Source organism: Toxotes jaculatrix, chromosome 6 (genome assembly GCF_017976425.1).
Source record: "Toxotes jaculatrix isolate fToxJac2 chromosome 6, fToxJac2.pri, whole genome shotgun sequence".
In the NCBI taxonomy this organism is placed as follows: domain Eukaryota; kingdom Metazoa; phylum Chordata; class Actinopteri; family Toxotidae; genus Toxotes; species Toxotes jaculatrix.
This window is the reverse complement of record NC_054399.1, coordinates 11571273-11590122: the sequence shown is the minus strand read 5'-3', so window position 1 is coordinate 11590122 and position 18850 is coordinate 11571273. Positions and strand designations below refer to the sequence as shown.

The 18850-nt window shown below is 39.8% G+C and overlaps 1 protein-coding gene across 4 annotated transcripts in view; it reads left to right on the top strand.

Annotated features, from left to right (window-relative positions):
- usp13 (ubiquitin specific peptidase 13) overlaps positions 1-17843 on the top strand; it is a 31040-nt gene extending 13197 nt beyond the window's left edge. For 3 of the 4 annotated variants that reach the window (XM_041040183.1, XM_041040181.1, XM_041040180.1), the window contains exons 11-21: positions 1400-1525; positions 3682-3835; positions 4373-4547; positions 4705-4793; positions 5282-5404; positions 8300-8323; positions 8748-8891; positions 11717-11886; positions 13822-14011; positions 15059-15143; positions 15560-17843. In XM_041040183.1, the coding sequence (XP_040896117.1) occupies positions 1400-1525; positions 3682-3835; positions 4373-4547; positions 4705-4793; positions 5282-5404; positions 8300-8323; positions 8748-8891; positions 11717-11886; positions 13822-14011; positions 15059-15143; positions 15560-15656 (1377 nt within the window). In that variant the 3' untranslated portion in view covers positions 15657-17843. The remainder of the gene's footprint in view (positions 1-1399; positions 1526-3681; positions 3836-4372; positions 4548-4704; positions 4794-5281; positions 5405-8299; positions 8324-8747; positions 8892-11716; positions 11887-13821; positions 14012-15058; positions 15144-15559) is intronic. The other variant, XM_041040182.1, reaches the window with a different exon arrangement.
- Positions 17844-18850: the final 1007 nt, after the last annotated feature.

Sequence of the window (18850 nt, the reverse complement as noted above, 5' to 3'; positions counted from 1 at the left end):
ATTCACAGTCTTCTGTGTTATTAATATACTTGAGCTTTTTTTTTAGCTTTTTGGAGGAGTGGATTAAAACAAAAGGAAGAATTTGTTTTCAGACATATTGTCAAATGTTCTCGGGCTCTGACCTTTTTCCTTTAGTCTGAAAATAGCTTGTGGCTGTGTTCCTAAATGTGCAACTCGAATTGCTTTTGAACTCAACAGCTCCAAGCCCAGCACTTGTACAGTGTTTTGCTTTTAATTCCACACATTGCCGCTTAATTTGGTCACAAATCTTAACTGTGCTTGATTATCGTGTTGTGTTTCCTGTAATCTCTCAAGTTCTCCAGCAGTTCATTTGATTTATTAGGTTGCTTTACTAATTTAAATGCGCATGATATGAAATCATTGCCTTTTTTAACCACATACTGTAGTACACAGCTGGCAGGAAATGAGAAGAGGAAAGCCATTAAAACATAATGGGACTCAGTGTTAGCTCTGTAAGCCCAAGGCTACTTTTAAGCTTTACCAGCCATAGTAATTAATAGGGCAGAGCTATGATCCTACACTTCCTACACATGTGATGGTGGAGTCAGGTTTGGACACATATTGACAGCTGGGAAGACATGGGGGGAGGGCTTGTGTTGGCATGCTGTGCTCAGTTTGTACTAAGGAAATATAATCCATTACAATTATACATTGTCATTAAAATGGCTTTTTAAATGTGTTCTATGGGATATATGTTGATTGCTGGAACTCGGCTTGCACATAGATTTTTTTTTATGCTGGTGACGCGCTATAATATGTAGATCACATTGGATTTATTTATCATCAATTGTAAACATTATGACTTATATAAAACTTTAAGATATTTCAGTTGGTGCGTGTGTGTTGCACAATGATTTGGCTATAGTGAAAATAGTGAATTTAAAAGAATCGCTATGTTAAACTGGCAGTGACATCTTTCTCCCCTGGTAGCCTGGCAACTGCTCTCGGTTCACAGTCACCCATAAAATGTTTGCACAATAGTTTTTATACTGTTTAAACAAACAAAACATAACAAAGAATTTTGCAGTTTTGCCCGTTTCAGCCATGTTCACTTGGGTAACATTAGCTGTGATGCCATGTTTTTTTTTATTTTTTATTTTTATTGTGGACGCTGCACATTTTTTACATAATAAAATCTGAGTTACAGCAATACCATTCTGACTTTAACATATAATGTTAAACTTTCTTCTTATGAAGAAGAATCCCAGGGTGTAAAATCTGACTCTCTGGATAGAGCCTGGTACCAGCCAGCCACTCAAAGCTGCTGCTATCTTATTATTCACAGGTGTTCTGCTGTGTTTTCTTATACCTCTGAGACAGGTGAGTGGTCATGCACAGTGGTTAGTGTGTGTGTGACGCCCAAATGTTTTCATTCCAGCACCAGCAGAAGGGCATCTCCCCCCGGATGTTTAAGGCTTTGGTCAGCAGGGGACACCCAGAGTTTTCCTCAAACAGACAACAAGATGCCCATGAATTCCTCCTGCACATCATCAACCTAGTGGAGGTGAGTGAAGCTAAACCTCTGTGTAGGTCAGACTTTTCAAAATGTAGTACACGTGATTTTAAATACACCACAGATGTTTATGTGGAGGGGTCGTGTTGGTGTCCATGTATGTGTGAGCAAACCATTTATATCTCAGGAGTGAGGGTGTGATGTTAGACACTGTCAGCTGTTTTGAGCTGGGAGAAAAGTAGAACATAAATGATAATATATCGTGCACACCAGGCTTTTGGTGTCAGTGATTGTGTTGCAGTGCTGTATGTAGACTTTTATAGATCTATTTTTGTATATACGTGTTTACAGAGCTGTTTGCATGAAAGCGGTCAGTAGTTTTAAACTTTTTACAATGAATTGTTAAACATTTTAACTTTTTTTGTTATTTGTTTACTGTAGTATTTTATTTACAAAAAAACATATCTCAGCAAGGGCAACGGCAAAAAATAGTGGTGACACAGTGTCCACTTAGTAGCCTTTTCCCGGAGCTTTCAACAGCATCTCACAGCTGTCACTACTGAATGGAGTTTGCTCAGTTGTCATGGCAATAAATCAGCATGATTTTCATAAGTTGGATATGTCAAGTTTAGAAATGGAATGGATTATATCTAATGTTCTTACACACATTTCCTGAAGTCATGTACACTGGCAGAAGTTACCAGTCAACACTACAAACACAAACACACACACACAAACACACACAGATACTGCCTTTCACAAAACTATCCCTATAAACTTGAATTTTCTCCACTGTGAAATCATAACATTTTCACAAAATGGCTGGGTTACATCTGACCTCTGACACACAGAGGGAGGCTGATTGGGAGAGGAGGGCCTGTTTTTGACTGAACACACACCGTCTCCTTGGCTGATACATACACATGGGCTGCTCTGATGTGTCTTTCTCAACCAGGATATATATATAGCTCCGCGCTATCTGTTACACAGAGAGGCCAGATAATGCTTCCTATTCTGCCTCAGCTGCCGTGGCTCGTACCTGACACTTCCTCCGCCTCATGTGGAGGAGATCAACAAAACAAACCACCCAGATTCTCACAGCCTCAGTTTCTCCATATCTGCCACGTTATGTAAAGAATCCTTGTTTCTGCGCTTGTTTTTATACTTGGTTTGTTCGAAAACAGCCTGAAAACTGCCGTACCACTACTGTCCTCCCCTCCGTTAGTCCCCCCTACAGCTGTCTGTAATCTAGACACGGATTTAGTTATCCAGACATAGGCTGAACCTGGCTAAAACCACCACCATCAGCAACATTTTCCTCTCTCTATGTCAGCCTGCATGCTTGGCTTGAGTAAAATTATAACTTGTGTATTTCTGTACCTTCTTAGAATAGAAGGGCTGGGTTGCAGAGAAGCCGTCATCAAACTGGTGTGTTAAGTCGCGATGCCGTCCTTCATCACAGTCTTCAAATAAACACACTGTAAACTTCAGTGACCCCTGCTGTTCATAAGCAGCGAGAGGACACGGAGCCGCTCGGTGATAATGATTAATGTGTCCACGATTCTGAAAAGATGTAACACTCTCTGTAATGGAGGCTATGCCTAAATTAAAATTAAAAGAGTTGCATCTACATAATGAATGACAGTATTGAGAGATCTGGGTCAAGCAGCAGTTGTGTTGGGTTCATGCCAGGAGTCTGTAATAGACCAAAGCAAAGAAAAGCACATAGAGAGCGTTGCAGTTTATAACTGGGGTTGTCATGTTTGTGGTACATGTGAAGCTTCTGTACAGCTTTTAAGCAGACATATAGTATATGCGTATAGTAAAATTTTTTTTGAAATGATATTGTTTAGGGTTTGATAAGACAAATATTCTCAAACATTTGTGCATCCTACCAAATGTTTGAAACCACATTTAGACCAAAGTCATGAAGTTTATTTGAGATTATCAGTGCATAAGCGCAGGGTGCCAGACAATACCCTTACAACGTGAGGGCTAGCTGGGACACATGACACATGAGTCAATTAGACCTGAGAAAAAGTAAATGTGCAAAGAAAACACTATGTATCATCAGTATCATCATCAGCCTTAGCATCAAACTGAGCATCAGTATCAAACTGAAACACGTGCCTACTTTCATGGCGTGATTTTGTTGTTGATGTTCAAACTCACCCTCTCGTATCACCTGCACATTGTTGTTTCTGCAGAGGAACAGTGCAGGCTCAGAGAATCCAAGCGACGTCTTCCGCTTCCTGGTGGAGGAACGAATTCAGTGCTGCCAGACACGTCGGGTGCGATACACCCAGCGGGTGGACTACTGCATCCAGCTGCCAGCCCCCATCGAGGCTGCCACCAATCGAGGTAAAGAAGCTTCTGTTCACACGCATTCATACTGTGCTGCTGCAGTAGCAAGCCACAGCTGCCTCTGGTTGGTGCAGGTTGCATGATGCTGGGCTCAGGTGGTACCAGCCACTGGAAGAATCAGCAGGTCTTGCCCAGAAAGGGCACAGAAGGTCCTGAGGTGTCAGACGGAGACCTGAGTTTGTGTCTACCAGTGGCTGCTTATGGCCTTGAATATGTGTACTGGTATTACACATTCTTGACCTCATGTAATAGAATTATGACAAATATCATGTACTATTTAAAGTTAGTTAGCATCAGTGTAAATACGATACACAAGCGCGAACTTGGTGAGGATGATCTGATGTGGTGGTAGTTGCTAGTAGAGTTTGCCAATGTTGTTTGCATTGTTTGCCATCTTGAATGATACATATACAATTTTAATAATTTTTCCCATCAAAGTGCAACCTTTTATTTTGAAAATGCTGAACATTATACAGGGTCATGGATATTACCACTTATTGCATGGCATTGGTCTCTTTGTGTTAATGCTATCAGAGGAGCTGCTGGCATATGAGGCCAAGCGGAAGGATGCCGAGGAGAACATGAGGGCTCCTCCTGAGCCAGTGAAAGCACGGATCCCCTTCACCGCCTGCCTGCAGGCCTTCACAGAGCCAGAGAACGTCCCAGACTTCTGGAGCTCAGCTCTGCAGGCCAAGTCAGCTGGAGTCAAGTAAGAAGGCCCCACCTCTTCTTGGGCCTGGAATGACTGCTCTACTCACGATGTTTTTGCATCACCACACAGCTTTCGGTTAAAAGCAGTTGTATCTGTATAAATTTTGCATTCCTTTCTTTTAAATCTCTGATTTTAAAATTATTTTCCTCTGCAGAACTTCCCGCTTTGCCTCCTTCCCAGAGTATCTGGTTGTGCAGGTCAAGAAATTCACTTTTGGGGTCGACTGGGTGCCGAAGAAACTAGGTAACTGTCTGTCACGCTTCACTGACTAATGGGATTTAAATTGTCTTTTAATTGCCTCCACCACTGTGGTGACTCAGTTATTTCCAGTATCTGTAGTGTTGCAGATGGCCAGCAGAGGGCAGCATTGAACTGTGATTTACAAGCAGGCAGGTGACTTTGCCAGACGCATCTCTCATCCTGTCTCTAATTGTAAAGAGCCTCTGGAGTTTAAAGTGTAACTGAAATTAAATAAATGAATGAGTATATTCCTGCATCTTAAAATACTAATGAGATATGGCAACATGATAGGTAAATTGTGTAAACTGATTTATAATTTATATTATATTTATAATTTATAAATCACAGTTTTCATTATTAAATTTGGGAGTTTTACAGTCACAGTTGTGATCTGTGAGTGTGGGAAGGATATTAAAAAAAAAAAAATACAAGCATGGCACAGTCCAAAAATATTCCTCTGTTGAGTTTTATTCGTGTCTCTTCCGGCACAGACTTGGCCATAGATGTTCCAGACTTCCTGGATCTGAACCGGCTGCGGGCCACGGGGTTGCAGGCAGGTGAAGAGGAGCTGCCCGACCTCATGCCCCCAATCGTGCTACCTGAAGACACCAGAGGTAGGAGCGTGTCCAGTTTATGTCAAGAGCTGGAAATATATGTGTGTGTGTGTGTGTGTGTCTGCATACATATATCAGTACAGGTGAGAGGACACATTATTGTGCTATTTTACAACCAGAAATAACACTGTGATTACATCCAGGATAATGTCAGGAGCAGGTTTTGCCCTTTTTAATCCGATATATCTGTTGTTGTTGTTTTTTTCGTTCACTTCCATCACATATTGGCCAGTAAACATTTGGATCTGCTTCACACATACTGTGCTGTTTTCAGATCAGACAGTGCTCCATTTTTCTCACCTAGAATTCACTAAGACGAATCCCCTGGTCACAGACTGCCATGAATCACATACTGTGGCCCACAGGGGCATTTGCACTCATTTGTGAATTCTTGGAGGAACAAAAAAAAAAAAAGCAAAATGGCTCTCTTAACTACTGAGGGCATTTTTGGCCCTTCATTTTCAATTTCACAGTCCTGTCATTAATTTTAAAAGGCAGTGCTTTCCCTGAGCACCTGTGCTTTATTTATTTATTTTTTTTATTTACCCAGATAGCCAAACATATTTTTACTTTATATAAACAAAAACCTCTCAGTGTTTGAGACAGTAATTTCTTTTTCTTTTAAATAAAACAGATGTGTGTTGTTCCAAAGCTGCTACCTCACATTCTTTTCGGGAGGTGTAGGGTATTTTTATGACAGAGTCAAATGATCTGTGAAATTGTCTGTAATATGCTCAAAGCCACCCACCCACTCTCGTAGGGGCATATTGAATGGAATCCCACAGGAAAGGCATGCTCAATCAATTACTGAAAATTTGTTGTGTTCACAGTGTGGCTAAGCCTAATAAGTTATAATGATTTTATGAGATCCCCTTGTAATGCACTTCCCTGGGCTCTGGGAATAAGCTACTGGAAGCTAGTGAGTGTATTTTAGTGCACAAGCACCATTGTTGTTACTTTTCTAGAAACTTGGTTGTGTCACTGTTTGCTTAGTGATATTTCCAGTGTTACATACAATGTATTTGAGCCTTTTTGTCTGCCTCTCTTCCTGAAGGCCACGACTACAACCTCTCTCCTTTCATTTGTCTTTCTTTGTCTCTGTCTCCTCTGTGATTGTAATTCCTATTCCTCTGTTCCTCCTTCCGCTGTTTGCAAAGTTCGGCTACATCAAGTTATCAGTGTCCTCCTTAATATTTCAGTAGGCGTGAAGCACAAAGTGTTCTGTACCGTCTCAAGCTCCAAACACAAACACAGAAAAGGGCCCAAAGAGCAGCACAAAGACACAGTAACATCTGCGAGCAGCCTTTGCTGTGCTTCACATGTCTTCGCAGACTTTGGGGGGAGTTTTTTCGGACAGTTTTTCAAAATCATTTAGCTGACTGCTTCTGAGGACAAAACAGAAGTTTGAATGTGTTTGCCTTAATATTTCACCACTGAACCGTGCGTGTTGTACCTGCTATCGCAGACCTCCAGACACTCTGAATTGGCTTCTTGGGAGAGTGCAGTATCTATTTAAAACTTTCACACATAAAGCGTTCTTTCTTTGAGCTGAAACTACCTTATTTGGCTGCATATCCACCTTTGAGAGGGCACCTGTAAGGTCGACGAATGAAAAAAGAAAATTTATATATTTTTTTTAATGTAGTAAGTTTGAGTTGAAAGAGTATTTTGCACTTGTCCTCTATTGACTTCCCTCAGTGCTTCTGTTTCTATAGACAGAGAGGTGAAGACAAGTTCTAGTGTGTAAATCATGCAGTTTAAATTATGAAATGAAAAGAGGCCAAAGAAGATAACAAGCTGTTTTCAATACATTTGCCGATTTATTTATTTCAAATTTATATGATGAGTGTTGTCATTTGCGAATTAACCACCGGTCCATTATCCCCCCAGCTGGCATCAGCAGTGATTAATCATTAGTCACCCCGTGTCTCCAAAAGGCCTCAGCGCTTCCCATTGATTACACAGCACCGCAGAAATGTGTTTTCCTGTACGCTGCTTGAATCACATTATTTCTCACTGGTCTGTCTATCATCCATTCACCCTATTATTCCAGTCCATTTAGAAGATGGAAGACAAAAACTGATCATGGTTTTAGTGAAAGAGTCAGGCAAAGTAGTGATGACAAAAAGAAACAAAAAACAGCACGCTGCTGTCTTGTTCCTGGTCCAAATGGCGTTCCTCGGGTTTTGGTAGTCACAGTGTGTTTTTTTTTTTGGACCCACTGAAGTTGTGATTGCAGTGTTTGCGAACAGTGGGAGTCGATCGGTCTCCTCACTGCATGTGGTGAAAAGACTTCACCAAGAGGGTATTCTGACAGTTTATCTTGAGCCTGTCTTGCAGCTGATTTGAACTGGCCCTGTCTGTATCCGGATGTCCTTAGTGTGATTGATTGGGGTGCACAGATAGCGGGATAGTTAAGGCACACACCACATAACAGAACTAAAGAAAGATGCTTGATTTTACCCAAGACTGACTGAACAAAGTGGACTGCCTTGAGGGCCCCAAGTCCCCTGAAAAGGCCCAGCTGGTTTATAGTAATTTGATTAATAGCAACTTTATCTGGGAATATGGTAATATACACTACTAAAGAGCAAAATCACCTGACAGTGAAAGTTCATGAAGCCATTCATCAAGTCAGCTCAGTTTTATTTGTACAGAATGACAGTTCACATGCTTAACATCAGCATAAAAGCAACTGATCAACATGATAAAATCATTTCCATGCAAAATTAAAATTAAATGAAAATGGAAACTAGTTAAAAATCTGTTGGTATCAGTTGACTTATCGTAAGCCCGAGGAAAGAGAAAAGGTTTAAAATAAAAGTTAAATTAAAAAATAAAAGTTTTTAAAAGTACATAAAAGTCAACTGAAGTAGTTTTCTTCTCCTCTTTCAGATAACTCAATGAGCTCCATAGACTGTGAGTATTTTATTTATCTTCTCAGTAACTGTGTATGTGTATGAACATGTAACATTTATATAAGTTATAGCCATGGAAAATGTATTTTGGGCACCAGGCAGCAGCAGTGATGAATGCTACAGAGCCAAACATCTGACCATGTATACCTGTGCAGGTGCTGCAGCTGCTCTCTACTTCTAAACAAACTTTACTTTTCCGTGTGGCTCTGCTCATTTTAGCCAGACTCATTTCTCTCCTTGATAAATCATCCCTCAATAAAGAAGCCTCCCCAGAGCTGATTCTCCTCCGGTCTCTTTGTTTAATGAGGCCCAAAGAGAGAGCCATCGCAAAATCTGTTGGGTTATTTAAACTGGACGGTTACGGGTGGTGTTGAATCAGCAACTGTATGTTTTTAGGTATTGATGTTGGTTTGTCGTGTCCCCAGCTCCAGAAATAGATGAAGTGGCAGTAATGCAGCTGGCAGAGATGGGCTTCCCGCTGGAAGCCTGTAGGAAAGCGGTCTACTACACAGGCAACATGGGTCCCGAGATGGCCTTCAACTGGATCATAGCTCACATGGAGGAACCTGGTAAGGAGACATCACTGTATTCATGAGAACATATTGTATGTATGACGCGATCGATAAGCTTGCACATTATTCACAGTCTTACAGGGCAAAATGAAATGGAAATACAGATGGGGGGAGCTGTAGGGACGAGACAGCGGCAGAAAGAAAGAAAGAAAGAAAGAAAGAAAGAAAGAAAGAAAGAAAGAAGTGCACAGTTTCCTAATAGCGTAATGTAAATCACAGTGTGGTGTGTTTACAGATAAAGATGATCGCCACTGTGTCGTTTTGAATGAATGGAATTTAGAGCCGTTAATTTAAAATAGTGCTCCACTGATTTAGCACAGCTCTTCTGTAACATTGTCAGACTCACAATGGAGAGGTAAAATAGAGAGAGAGAGCAGAATTGATGCTACAGAACCAGAGGTATCATATTTTTTGTTCCACACATTCGTCTTGTCAAAACTTGGTGCAGACATTTACCCACAATGCAACTCGATTTCTGGCAGTTTGATCAGAGTTTCAGGTATGTTATGGTGATGAGGTGTGCAGCCAGTGGAGTACTACATGACTTCCCATCAACACTGAGTGTGACAAGGGGATTGTGGACCTGTCCTGTTCAGTAAATTTAACCTACAGGCCACTGGTGTTAAAAAGGTTGTAACTGATTATAACTCTAGTTACTTAGCTATTCTCACCTGAGATCTAAAATATTGCCCTCAGATGATCTTTGGTTTTATCAAAAGACTCTTGTCTAAGTTAGGTTAGGGCTTAAGGGTTAAAAAGGTGACTGTGGCCAGAGAAACCAAAAATACTGGTGACAAATAATCAGAAGAACAGCTGCACTTTCAGAGGAAACGCATTTCTGCAACAATTCAGAAAGCTGAGTCTGAGCCAGTCGTGATATTTTATGCATGTAGCAGACAGTTACAGAATTATAAGAATTTGACTAATTTAGCAAGCTGGTCAGCTCACATGTGAAGCCTGTGTTGCACTTTTTTGTCCCTGCAAATCTGCCAAGACAAAATACATTTCTGCAGCCGGTATACTGCCCTTTTTACTCAAGAATGCAGACAGAATACATTACACAAAGAGGCAAGGCAAGTTTATTTGTATGGGACCTTTTTAAGCACAGAGGTAATTCAAAGTGAGAGGCACATCGCATCTCCAACTCTTCCATAATACGGAGAGAAATCAGTGCTGTTTTTGCAAGTGTCAGACTTTGCATCCCTTTGTGTACTGCAGGTGTTTGCCTGTGTGTGTCTGTCTGCAAGATCATCACCAGAAATTTTTGTCAGAGCTGACTTTGTCTTTTGTAGAGCCTCTCAGCAGTAGAGACGTTCCCCTGAGGCGTTAGCTCGTGTCACTTTTATTTCCCCCGGTTGGCTGTAAAGGGCTTCTACAGTGGAAGGAAATCAAAGCAGCCCCCTGCCTGTTAGTTTGTAAATGGGGCTAATTCATCTGCAAAATGGGGGCCTGCGTTCAGGCTCAATAACATCAGTAAAACGGTTTGTCCCTATCTGCTGCACAGAGGTTGCTTCTTCTTCTGACTCTCTCATTACTCTCCCATTACCATCACTTCAGCTTTTTTTTTTTTTTTTACAACTAAACTTTTCACGTAATCATTTTTAGATGCAGATGCACTGAAGAGTGCTGCATTTACAAATTGAAATAATCATCTTAGAAGAGGTGCATTTCCAAAGCACTGTCCAGGCAAGACAGCTCACTTTTATTATACTGTATTTATTATCTTATATTATTTTTCAGTGAATTTGGTCAAAAATTGAAAATGAGCCTTATTAAACAGGCCACACACCATATAAACTTAATAAATGTCTTCTATAAAGGCTGAACTGAGATCTAATCACAGATTTAAATAGTCAAAGTTTATATTAGAAGTTAAAAAATAACTAGTTTAACAATATTGAAAGGACAAGGAGGCTGAGATAGAGACAGTAGTGGGGGGATAAGTGGTGCAGATTTTCATTTATGGCAAGAACATTAGTGAAGGCTCTGTTTATGTGGAGTAATTACCATCCGAGTGTCCTTGTTCACAGGCTGAGGGTCACTTCACTTCCATTTGAATCTGTTGAAAGTGCAGAGAGAACAGGAGTTCACTTGGAAGTTAGACCTTATTCTTACTTGTACTTTCTGCAAGGTCTATAGCCTTTTAAACAAAGTATTTCAGTGTTCAGAAAGAATCTTTTACATTTGAACTGATGCAAACTCACATAGACTTCCAGTCAAGAATAATGAGTTATGTTCTTACATTATTAACTTTGTGCTCAACAAAGACTAAGACAGAAAAGAAAATGGACGTTTTTCACTTTAGGAAAATGTTAATTGTGTGTGTGTGTGTGTGTGTATTTGTCTAAATGGATAAACACATATCTCAGAGATGTGTGGACCTGCACTACTAATCTTAACTTTGACTCAAACATGCCACAGGGGGCTTTAGCATCAGATACTGTTTCCAACACCAGAGAACTATTCAGTGTGCCTCCCTTGCTCACACACACGTGTTTGTACAATGGTTTTTGGTGCCTGAATTATTAACTGGGTCAGTTTGTTACAACGGTCTAGCCACCTTCATTAAAATTCACTTATAGAGTCTCAGAGGAGTCAATAGTTCTGTAGTTGTGCTAAAATGCAGGCAGTGTTTTCATATTTTTCAAAGGTGAACACTCAGATTGTCAGATCAGCAGTTAAACACCGACAGGTTTCCAAGTATTTTGATGTGCAGGAGGCGTCTGCATGCTTTATTCTGTCGCAATCCACAGCAAAACTGCAAATAGATAAAAATAAACGGGAGCTACAGCATCTCATTATTATTCTCTTGCTCTCCTCAGACTTTGCAGAACCTCTCACTCTGCCCTCCATGATGGATCCAGGCCCCTCCACCAGCGACAGCCCCATGGGTGCCACCCCACTGGGCAACTCGCCCCCTGAGGAGAGCGTCGCCATCCTGACCTCTATGGGCTTCCCCCGCAGTCACAGCATCCAGGCACTCAAAACCACGGTCAGTCTTCTGCCCACTCTGTTCATGATTGTACTTTTTGTACAAATAAATAACTCTTTTTCCCATTAGCTGGCACACAGACTTCTTTTCCTGGCATCTTTTTATCCTCTAATAATTTGTTTCTGTCACTTGATAATTGTTAATCCTCTGCATTTCTTATTAAGAATAGCTTGTTTACTGCTTATCACCTTCCCTTTATGAGTTTCTACATTTGCTGCCACAGACACCTGAGGCCTAATACGTCTTTTCCTGTGACTAAAATCCTCTGCTCTGCACAAAGTGATGTATTGTGTTAGTGGCTGTGATAACGGTGATTTGTTTTGAACGAACACAAGGAGAACTTGAGCAGCCAGTGTGGGCAGTGATGGTCGCTATGTCAGAAATGATAAAGAAAAGAAGTCCTCTGTAGGTGGTGCTCAGGTCTTAGTCTGTTTCTTATATAAACAAGTAATATTTAATATGGGAAAAGAAAGAATTTCAGACTTGAGCAAGAGAAAAGCTGAGGATAAGGAGCCTTCCACACAGATTGATAACTGTCTTTAATACATTATTGAAAACAATTATACAACAAAAAGAAAAAAAATCACCTTCTCAACCCCCAAAAAACAGAAAGAAAGCTGGAAAATAGAAGCAAAAGTGTCAAGAGTTCATGACAAAGCAGGTCATGTTTGAAAAGAGGGCAAAGAGAGGGTGAGATGATGAAAAACCAGCTCTGTCAGTCATAAATGGGCTTGGCTGGCCTACTTGTTTGCTTTCCAAACTGCAAATTTAATAGGTCCTACATGTCAGAGTGATTAAAGATGTGTGCTCTACATGGTGTTTACAAATAGTCCCAGCAGCATACGGACTCCTCTGCTGACGCAGCCTTTCAGGTTTAGGAATAGGATCTGCCTCAGTGACAAGTCGAGCCATTTTATCATCACATCTCACTAATGTATGTTAAACATACAGTGCAAAAGTATTGATTTTTTTTTTAACCTAGTGTGTGAACCTAGAGGAATGCAGCTACAGTAAAATTGTTAGCTCTCCTGTTTTGAAATGGCACCTGATTGTCATGTTTCATATTTCAAACTGCCCCCCTCAGCAAAAATAACCCAGCAGACTGTTAGTAAGCCACAGAAATAGACACCAGGCTTCCTTGTTTATCGCCCCTAATGCCACCAAACTCCCTGCCATCCAAGATGTTGTTGATGTGGAAAGAAATAAAAAATAAACACATATTCCCCATGAGGGGAACGGAGGTGTGAAACAGAGAAGGGTCTCATTGCTGGTTTATTATTAGGCCAAAATTAGGAGGAGAAACTTTTTTCTTTCAACCTCAGTGACCTGACAGTGAGAGACAGAAAAAGCAGACAGCTAAACAAACCTCCCCCCCATGTGCTCCTCAGACAGACATTCTGCACGAATCACACCTCTACTTTGAATTAAAAGCAAATATCCTCAGGGGAATTTAGCATGGACGGATGCCTGCCACCTCCCCGATAAATGATTCATCTTAACATGTTCGGCGTAGGACTATTTTTATGAGGAGTTTGCTCAAGATGCAACAGTGATGGGGAAAACAAGACAGACTGACAAATTTTAATCCTCATCCCTGTTTGTGTTCCCATATGCAATCTACTTGCAGGCCATATGTCTTCTATGTGAAGTATTTCTTCAGACATTTGTGCAGCTGCAGCCCTTACTATGCATCAGCATCATCAGCATGTGCAGCAAAAGGATTATCACAGAAAGAGTGATGTCCTCCCTCAGTATGTGTCCAAATGGCAGAAGTAAAGGTTTATGATTTGTGATTCACAGTTAAAAAATTTAGGATTATAAATTTAAAACTGCACTGGTGACAAATAAAAAAATTCTAAATATGAAAATTGTAATTCGTATTAAAGGCATTTTTGTATGGAATGTCTGTTTACGGATGTTTTCAATATCTTTCAGAACAATAACCTCGAACGAGCTCTCGACTGGATCTTCACCCACCCGGAGGAGGAGGAGACTGAGGCCCTTTCAGACATGGCTGACACAGAGCCCAATGACAACGCTTTCTCCAGCGCCAACTCACACAGCAACTCCACGCTGTCTCCAGACAGAGACGCGTTGGGCCCGCGAGTCAAAGACGGACCTGGACGTGAGTGACGCTGCATGACTGAGTTCAATGACTGTAGCTGCCCTTTCTGTCTTGACTTTATTTATTACTGAACATAATTTAGAGGAACATTAATTAATCAGCAATGGATTTTATTGTTGACCAGTAGAATTAGGATTAGGACATTTTCACAGTTCAGAGTTGTTTAGGAAATCTGAGATTTTACTTTACAAGGCAGAGATCTGGGTTACTGTGAAATTAAAATGGGGTCAGAATCCAAAAAAGTGTCAGAGGGCATTTTCAGCCCCCTGATTTTTTAATTTTACCTGCATGTCATGGACTTCCACAGGCCTGATTAATGTCTGACGATGATACACAGTGGACACAGTGGTGCTGCTGGGCACTGACGTGCTCTGCCTTAAGACCAACTTAATGCACAGTGACATAAAAAAATAAAAACATTAAAAAACAATTCAGGAGCTTTTTAACTTTGAACTCTCCTCACAAAAATATGTACAGTGTAAAAATGGATGTTCTGAGCTGTCCTCGCCAAAAGATGACCCTGTTTACTATAAATAGCTTTTAACAGTGTCCTCTTGAAAATCAGTTTAGCTACTCCTTAAAAAATCCAGGCCTTTTAAAATTAAAATCTGTTTAAACTGAAAATAAGGAATTTATAACTATAAATGTTCCTCCCACAATCCCAAAAATATGCACATAAGGTTAATTGGCTACTCTAAATTGCCTGTAGGGGTGAATGTGTGCGTGCGTGGTTGTCTTTGTGTGTCAGCCCTGTGATTGACTGGCGACCAGTCCAGGGTGTACCCCGCCTCTTGCCCATAGTCAGCTGGGATAGGCTCCAGCTCCCTGCGACCCTAATGGATTAAGCGGTATGGATGGATGGATGGATAACTATAAATGTTTAATTTTTTTAAATGAGTTTTTCTCTGGTTAACATTTCTTACTACTGAAAGTGTTGGTTGTGTTTTCTTGTCCCTCGTGCAGATCTAAACCACCCTCTTTAAAATTTTAAAACACTGCTGCATTATTTCATCACAATTTCTGTTTGTGACTTTTCTTTTTTCTCAGGTTATGAGCTCTTTGCCTTCATCAGCCACATGGGAGCATCCACAATGTCTGGACATTATGTTTGTCACATCAAAAAGGAGGGAAGGTGAGTTACACACAGTTTCACTAAATTATATTTATTCAGTTTTTTCTTGTGGTACAAAACTTACAGCATATTTACAATCAAAATGAGGGACTTCCCTGTTACTAATCACTAATCACTAATCACTTCTTTATGGATGTGTTTTCTTTCATATCACTCATGGCAGGAAATTCATTTTCTGCAGAATTGAATTATTATCATTAAGCTTTTATCACCAGAAGTATGAAAATAAATTATTCAGAATCACAGTCTGCTTATTTAGACTGAATGGGAAAAAATAAATTGACCCATTTCCTCTGTCCTCACAGCAGTCAGTTTTTCAGGTTTTTTTTTTTTTTTTTTTTTTTTAAAGGAGAAACTTTGAAAGGATTTCACACACTGAAATAATGTCTCTTCCTCTAACGTTCCTCTTCCTTCAGGTGGGTGATCTACAACGACCACAAGGTGTGTTTGTCAGAAAGGCCTCCAAAAGACTTGGGCTACATCTACTTTTACCATCGACTGTCTAGCAGTTAAACTAAAGTTACCACCCCCTTCCGCCCCGCAACCTTTAAAAAACCGCAGTCTTTCGCTTGGAAGACTGGCAGACAACTGTATTAAGAGCCACAGTGGAAATGATGGAAATAACCTCTCAGACCAGCTGCTCACGCCTTACCGTGATGTCATTCAGGAGCAACCAGGAACACTGGTCAGAAAGGGAAAGCAATGTGCTTTTTGTGCTTTTGTGTTACGTTATGCTTTAAATGTATATTTCAGTGTTTATGTTAAAAAAAAAGACATTTTCTTGACAGTGTAGGTACAGAGGGATGTGTGCAATTTCTACTTCTGGACTGCTCTGGACACAAAATAATGTCACATATCAAATCTCATTGTTCCTCCTCTATGCCTTCAGCTACTGTGTCAATATTTTCAAAGTGGTACATTTTATAAATGTATTTTGAAATGGCAGTGCTTCACTGCCAGCCCTGAAATGCTCTGAAACTGCAACAACAAACAAGAAATTACTGTGCTGTTGGTGGCTTTACACTTTACTTTGAAAGAGAAAAAGAATGTTTCTTTTTTTTTTTTTTTTTTCATACCCGGGAAACTGAAGGAATGTCAAGAATATAAAATGTTTTGGTTGGGTTCTGAAAGAAATGACCAGCATACTGTATGCATGTTTCAGAATGAAGGGGAGCACCAGGAAAGCCGTGAATAGGTGTTAAATGGGAATTAAGTTAAATATACAGTATTACTGGCTGAGTAATAGCTCAGACCTGCTCCTGTTTCACTTGGAGATGAGGCAAATGTTTGCCACTTTTAATGCAAAACCTTCTACACCATCGTACGGTGGCTGAGTTATTAAGATAGAAGTATTATTTCCTTCCCCGAAAGCACTTTCTCTTGACTAAAACAAGTTTGTGTTTTGCACCTGATGCAGCAGAAGTGGACTTTTTATTCACCAGATACAAGCAATTGAATGTGATACCTTAAATTTCTACTTCAGTACTGCTGAACCTGTTAATCCTTGAAGTGGCCATAAGTCTACTAAGAGATTGCATATAATTGATGCCCTAAGCTGTGCTTATTTTACGATCACATGTAGGCTATATAGTAGTCCTTAATCCTCCTCCTATTTTATCAATTATTTTTGCCCAAATTGCAAAATATTTGCATAGTAGGCAAAAAACAAAACAAAAAAACTTTATCTCTCAGCTGCAGCTGGTCCACTTTGGTCCCTTTTATCACTTTGACAGTTTCAGACCATGACCCAAAAGTTAAAATGAATGTTTTCTTTGACCTGTTGCCACTTTTTACAGGTCAAATCATTTATTTACGCATCTGAACTTTTTCCACTTCTAAAGCAATATGCACTACAACCAAATCTATTCTTGAAGCTACTGTATGACAAAAGCTGTACAGTATTTCCTTTAAAATGAACGTTCTGGTACTAATGGACACGGTGCAGTGCTGAATGTAAAACTTCATGGTGCTCACTGCAACCAAAACCTCCTCTTCAGCTTTAACACCCAAAAACCACAGTGAAAGTGAAACTGGCCCTTTGCTGTTTAGTCACCGTAACCTCATGCTGGATTATCTACCAACTCTGTACTCTCCTTATGTATCCACTCAGTGTGTTCATAATCTGCAGGACAATGTATGTGCTTGTTTTTCAGATATTCATGAATTTACAGCCTCTGACTGTCAACAACATCTTAATATTTGTAGTCATATCCTCTTTCTATTTACTTGTACGCTACGTGGAACTAGACTTGAATCTGGTTTTGTTTGTTGCATCTCAAAAAGTTACTGTAATATTACAAAGTACCGATATTCTGTCAGTGGCAATCACACTTAATTCCAGTTTGATGACCTTGGCATGTGGTGAAACTGTCTTTCACTCAGTAATGCACTTTAAGTGCATATTTTAAAGGGGAGTTCTGCTGAAAATGGACTTTCAGAGTGTTATTTTGCCTTCTTAGAAGTTTCAGTTTTTGCTGACTTCGGAGTCATTACTGTGACAGTAAGTTGACATTTTTTGAGAAGGTTGAAAGAAAAAAAAGAGACATACGTCTAAAACTGTGGAAGTTAGTGGCTAGAATGTGATTGTCCTAAAAAAAAAAAAGGTGATGCTTTTCGAAAAAGTCATTGGAGTGTCTTTCCTTGAGGGATGATACAGGAAAAAAAATCTTTATAGAAGGATTCAGACAAATATCTGCTTTACAGAATAAATCCATATCTCTGCAGTGCTCCCCTTTAACAACACTGTGCCTAGACTTTCCTGAGCAGAGCTTCAGTTTTATTGAATCCCGACCTCTCATCCTCCTCAGATACTACTTGATAAGCTGCTGCAGTGTTCATTGTCTATGCAGCAGGAAATTCTAATAGGTCTTTCTATGCAAGTCTCGTGTTTCTGCCGTTCTTCCTATTACAAAAAAAACAAAGATAATTTTTTTCACAGAAACCAAATGTGTCCTCCTGTCAAACCCTGATCTCATCAGTGCATAGGTGATAAAGTTGTCGCCTTCCTTAATGATGTTTAGTCATGAATGTCTTCAGATATTCTGTGCAATTAATTTTATTTCTCAGCACCTTTTGTTCCCCCCTCATCCTCCCGATTACGTTATTGTCTTTGTATTTTTTTTTTTTTTTTTTTTTTTTTTGTCTTTTTGTTTCAGCTTTCCCTCCAGCTCGGTCTCTTCCATTCTTCTTCTATATGTTGTTAAAACTTAACGGTTCAATTTGTCACAAAAAGGCTTTTTCACTGTCAGCATGTGCACTAGACGTTGACATTTAGTCATTTGGATTGTACCGTTGTACTTTTGTGAGTTTTGTTCTTGTTTTTTTTTTTCATTTAACTAAATGTCAAAAAGGTCCTTCACCTGTTTTTACTCTGTTGCCTTTTTGCAAGCAAGTTTGTGCCAATTCTGTAGTTTTCATTACATAGTTTTCCTGACAGGATAATTATAAGTTGACTTTTGTAATGCGTTTATCCAAATGTGGCTTAAGTGTATGTGAATAGAGTCATGACAGTACAGTAAACCCGGTGGCACTGTTTACTTACGATGTTTGGATAATTTAATAAACTACACCTTGTTGAGACTTGGCTTCTGTAAGAATGAACAAGAAATTGGAGTTCGAGTGTTGACTTTTTCTTTTAGAAAATAAGACACAAGAGCGTAGAATATATAACAACAGTTTATTTTAAAAGATTACTTTCATATTGTACG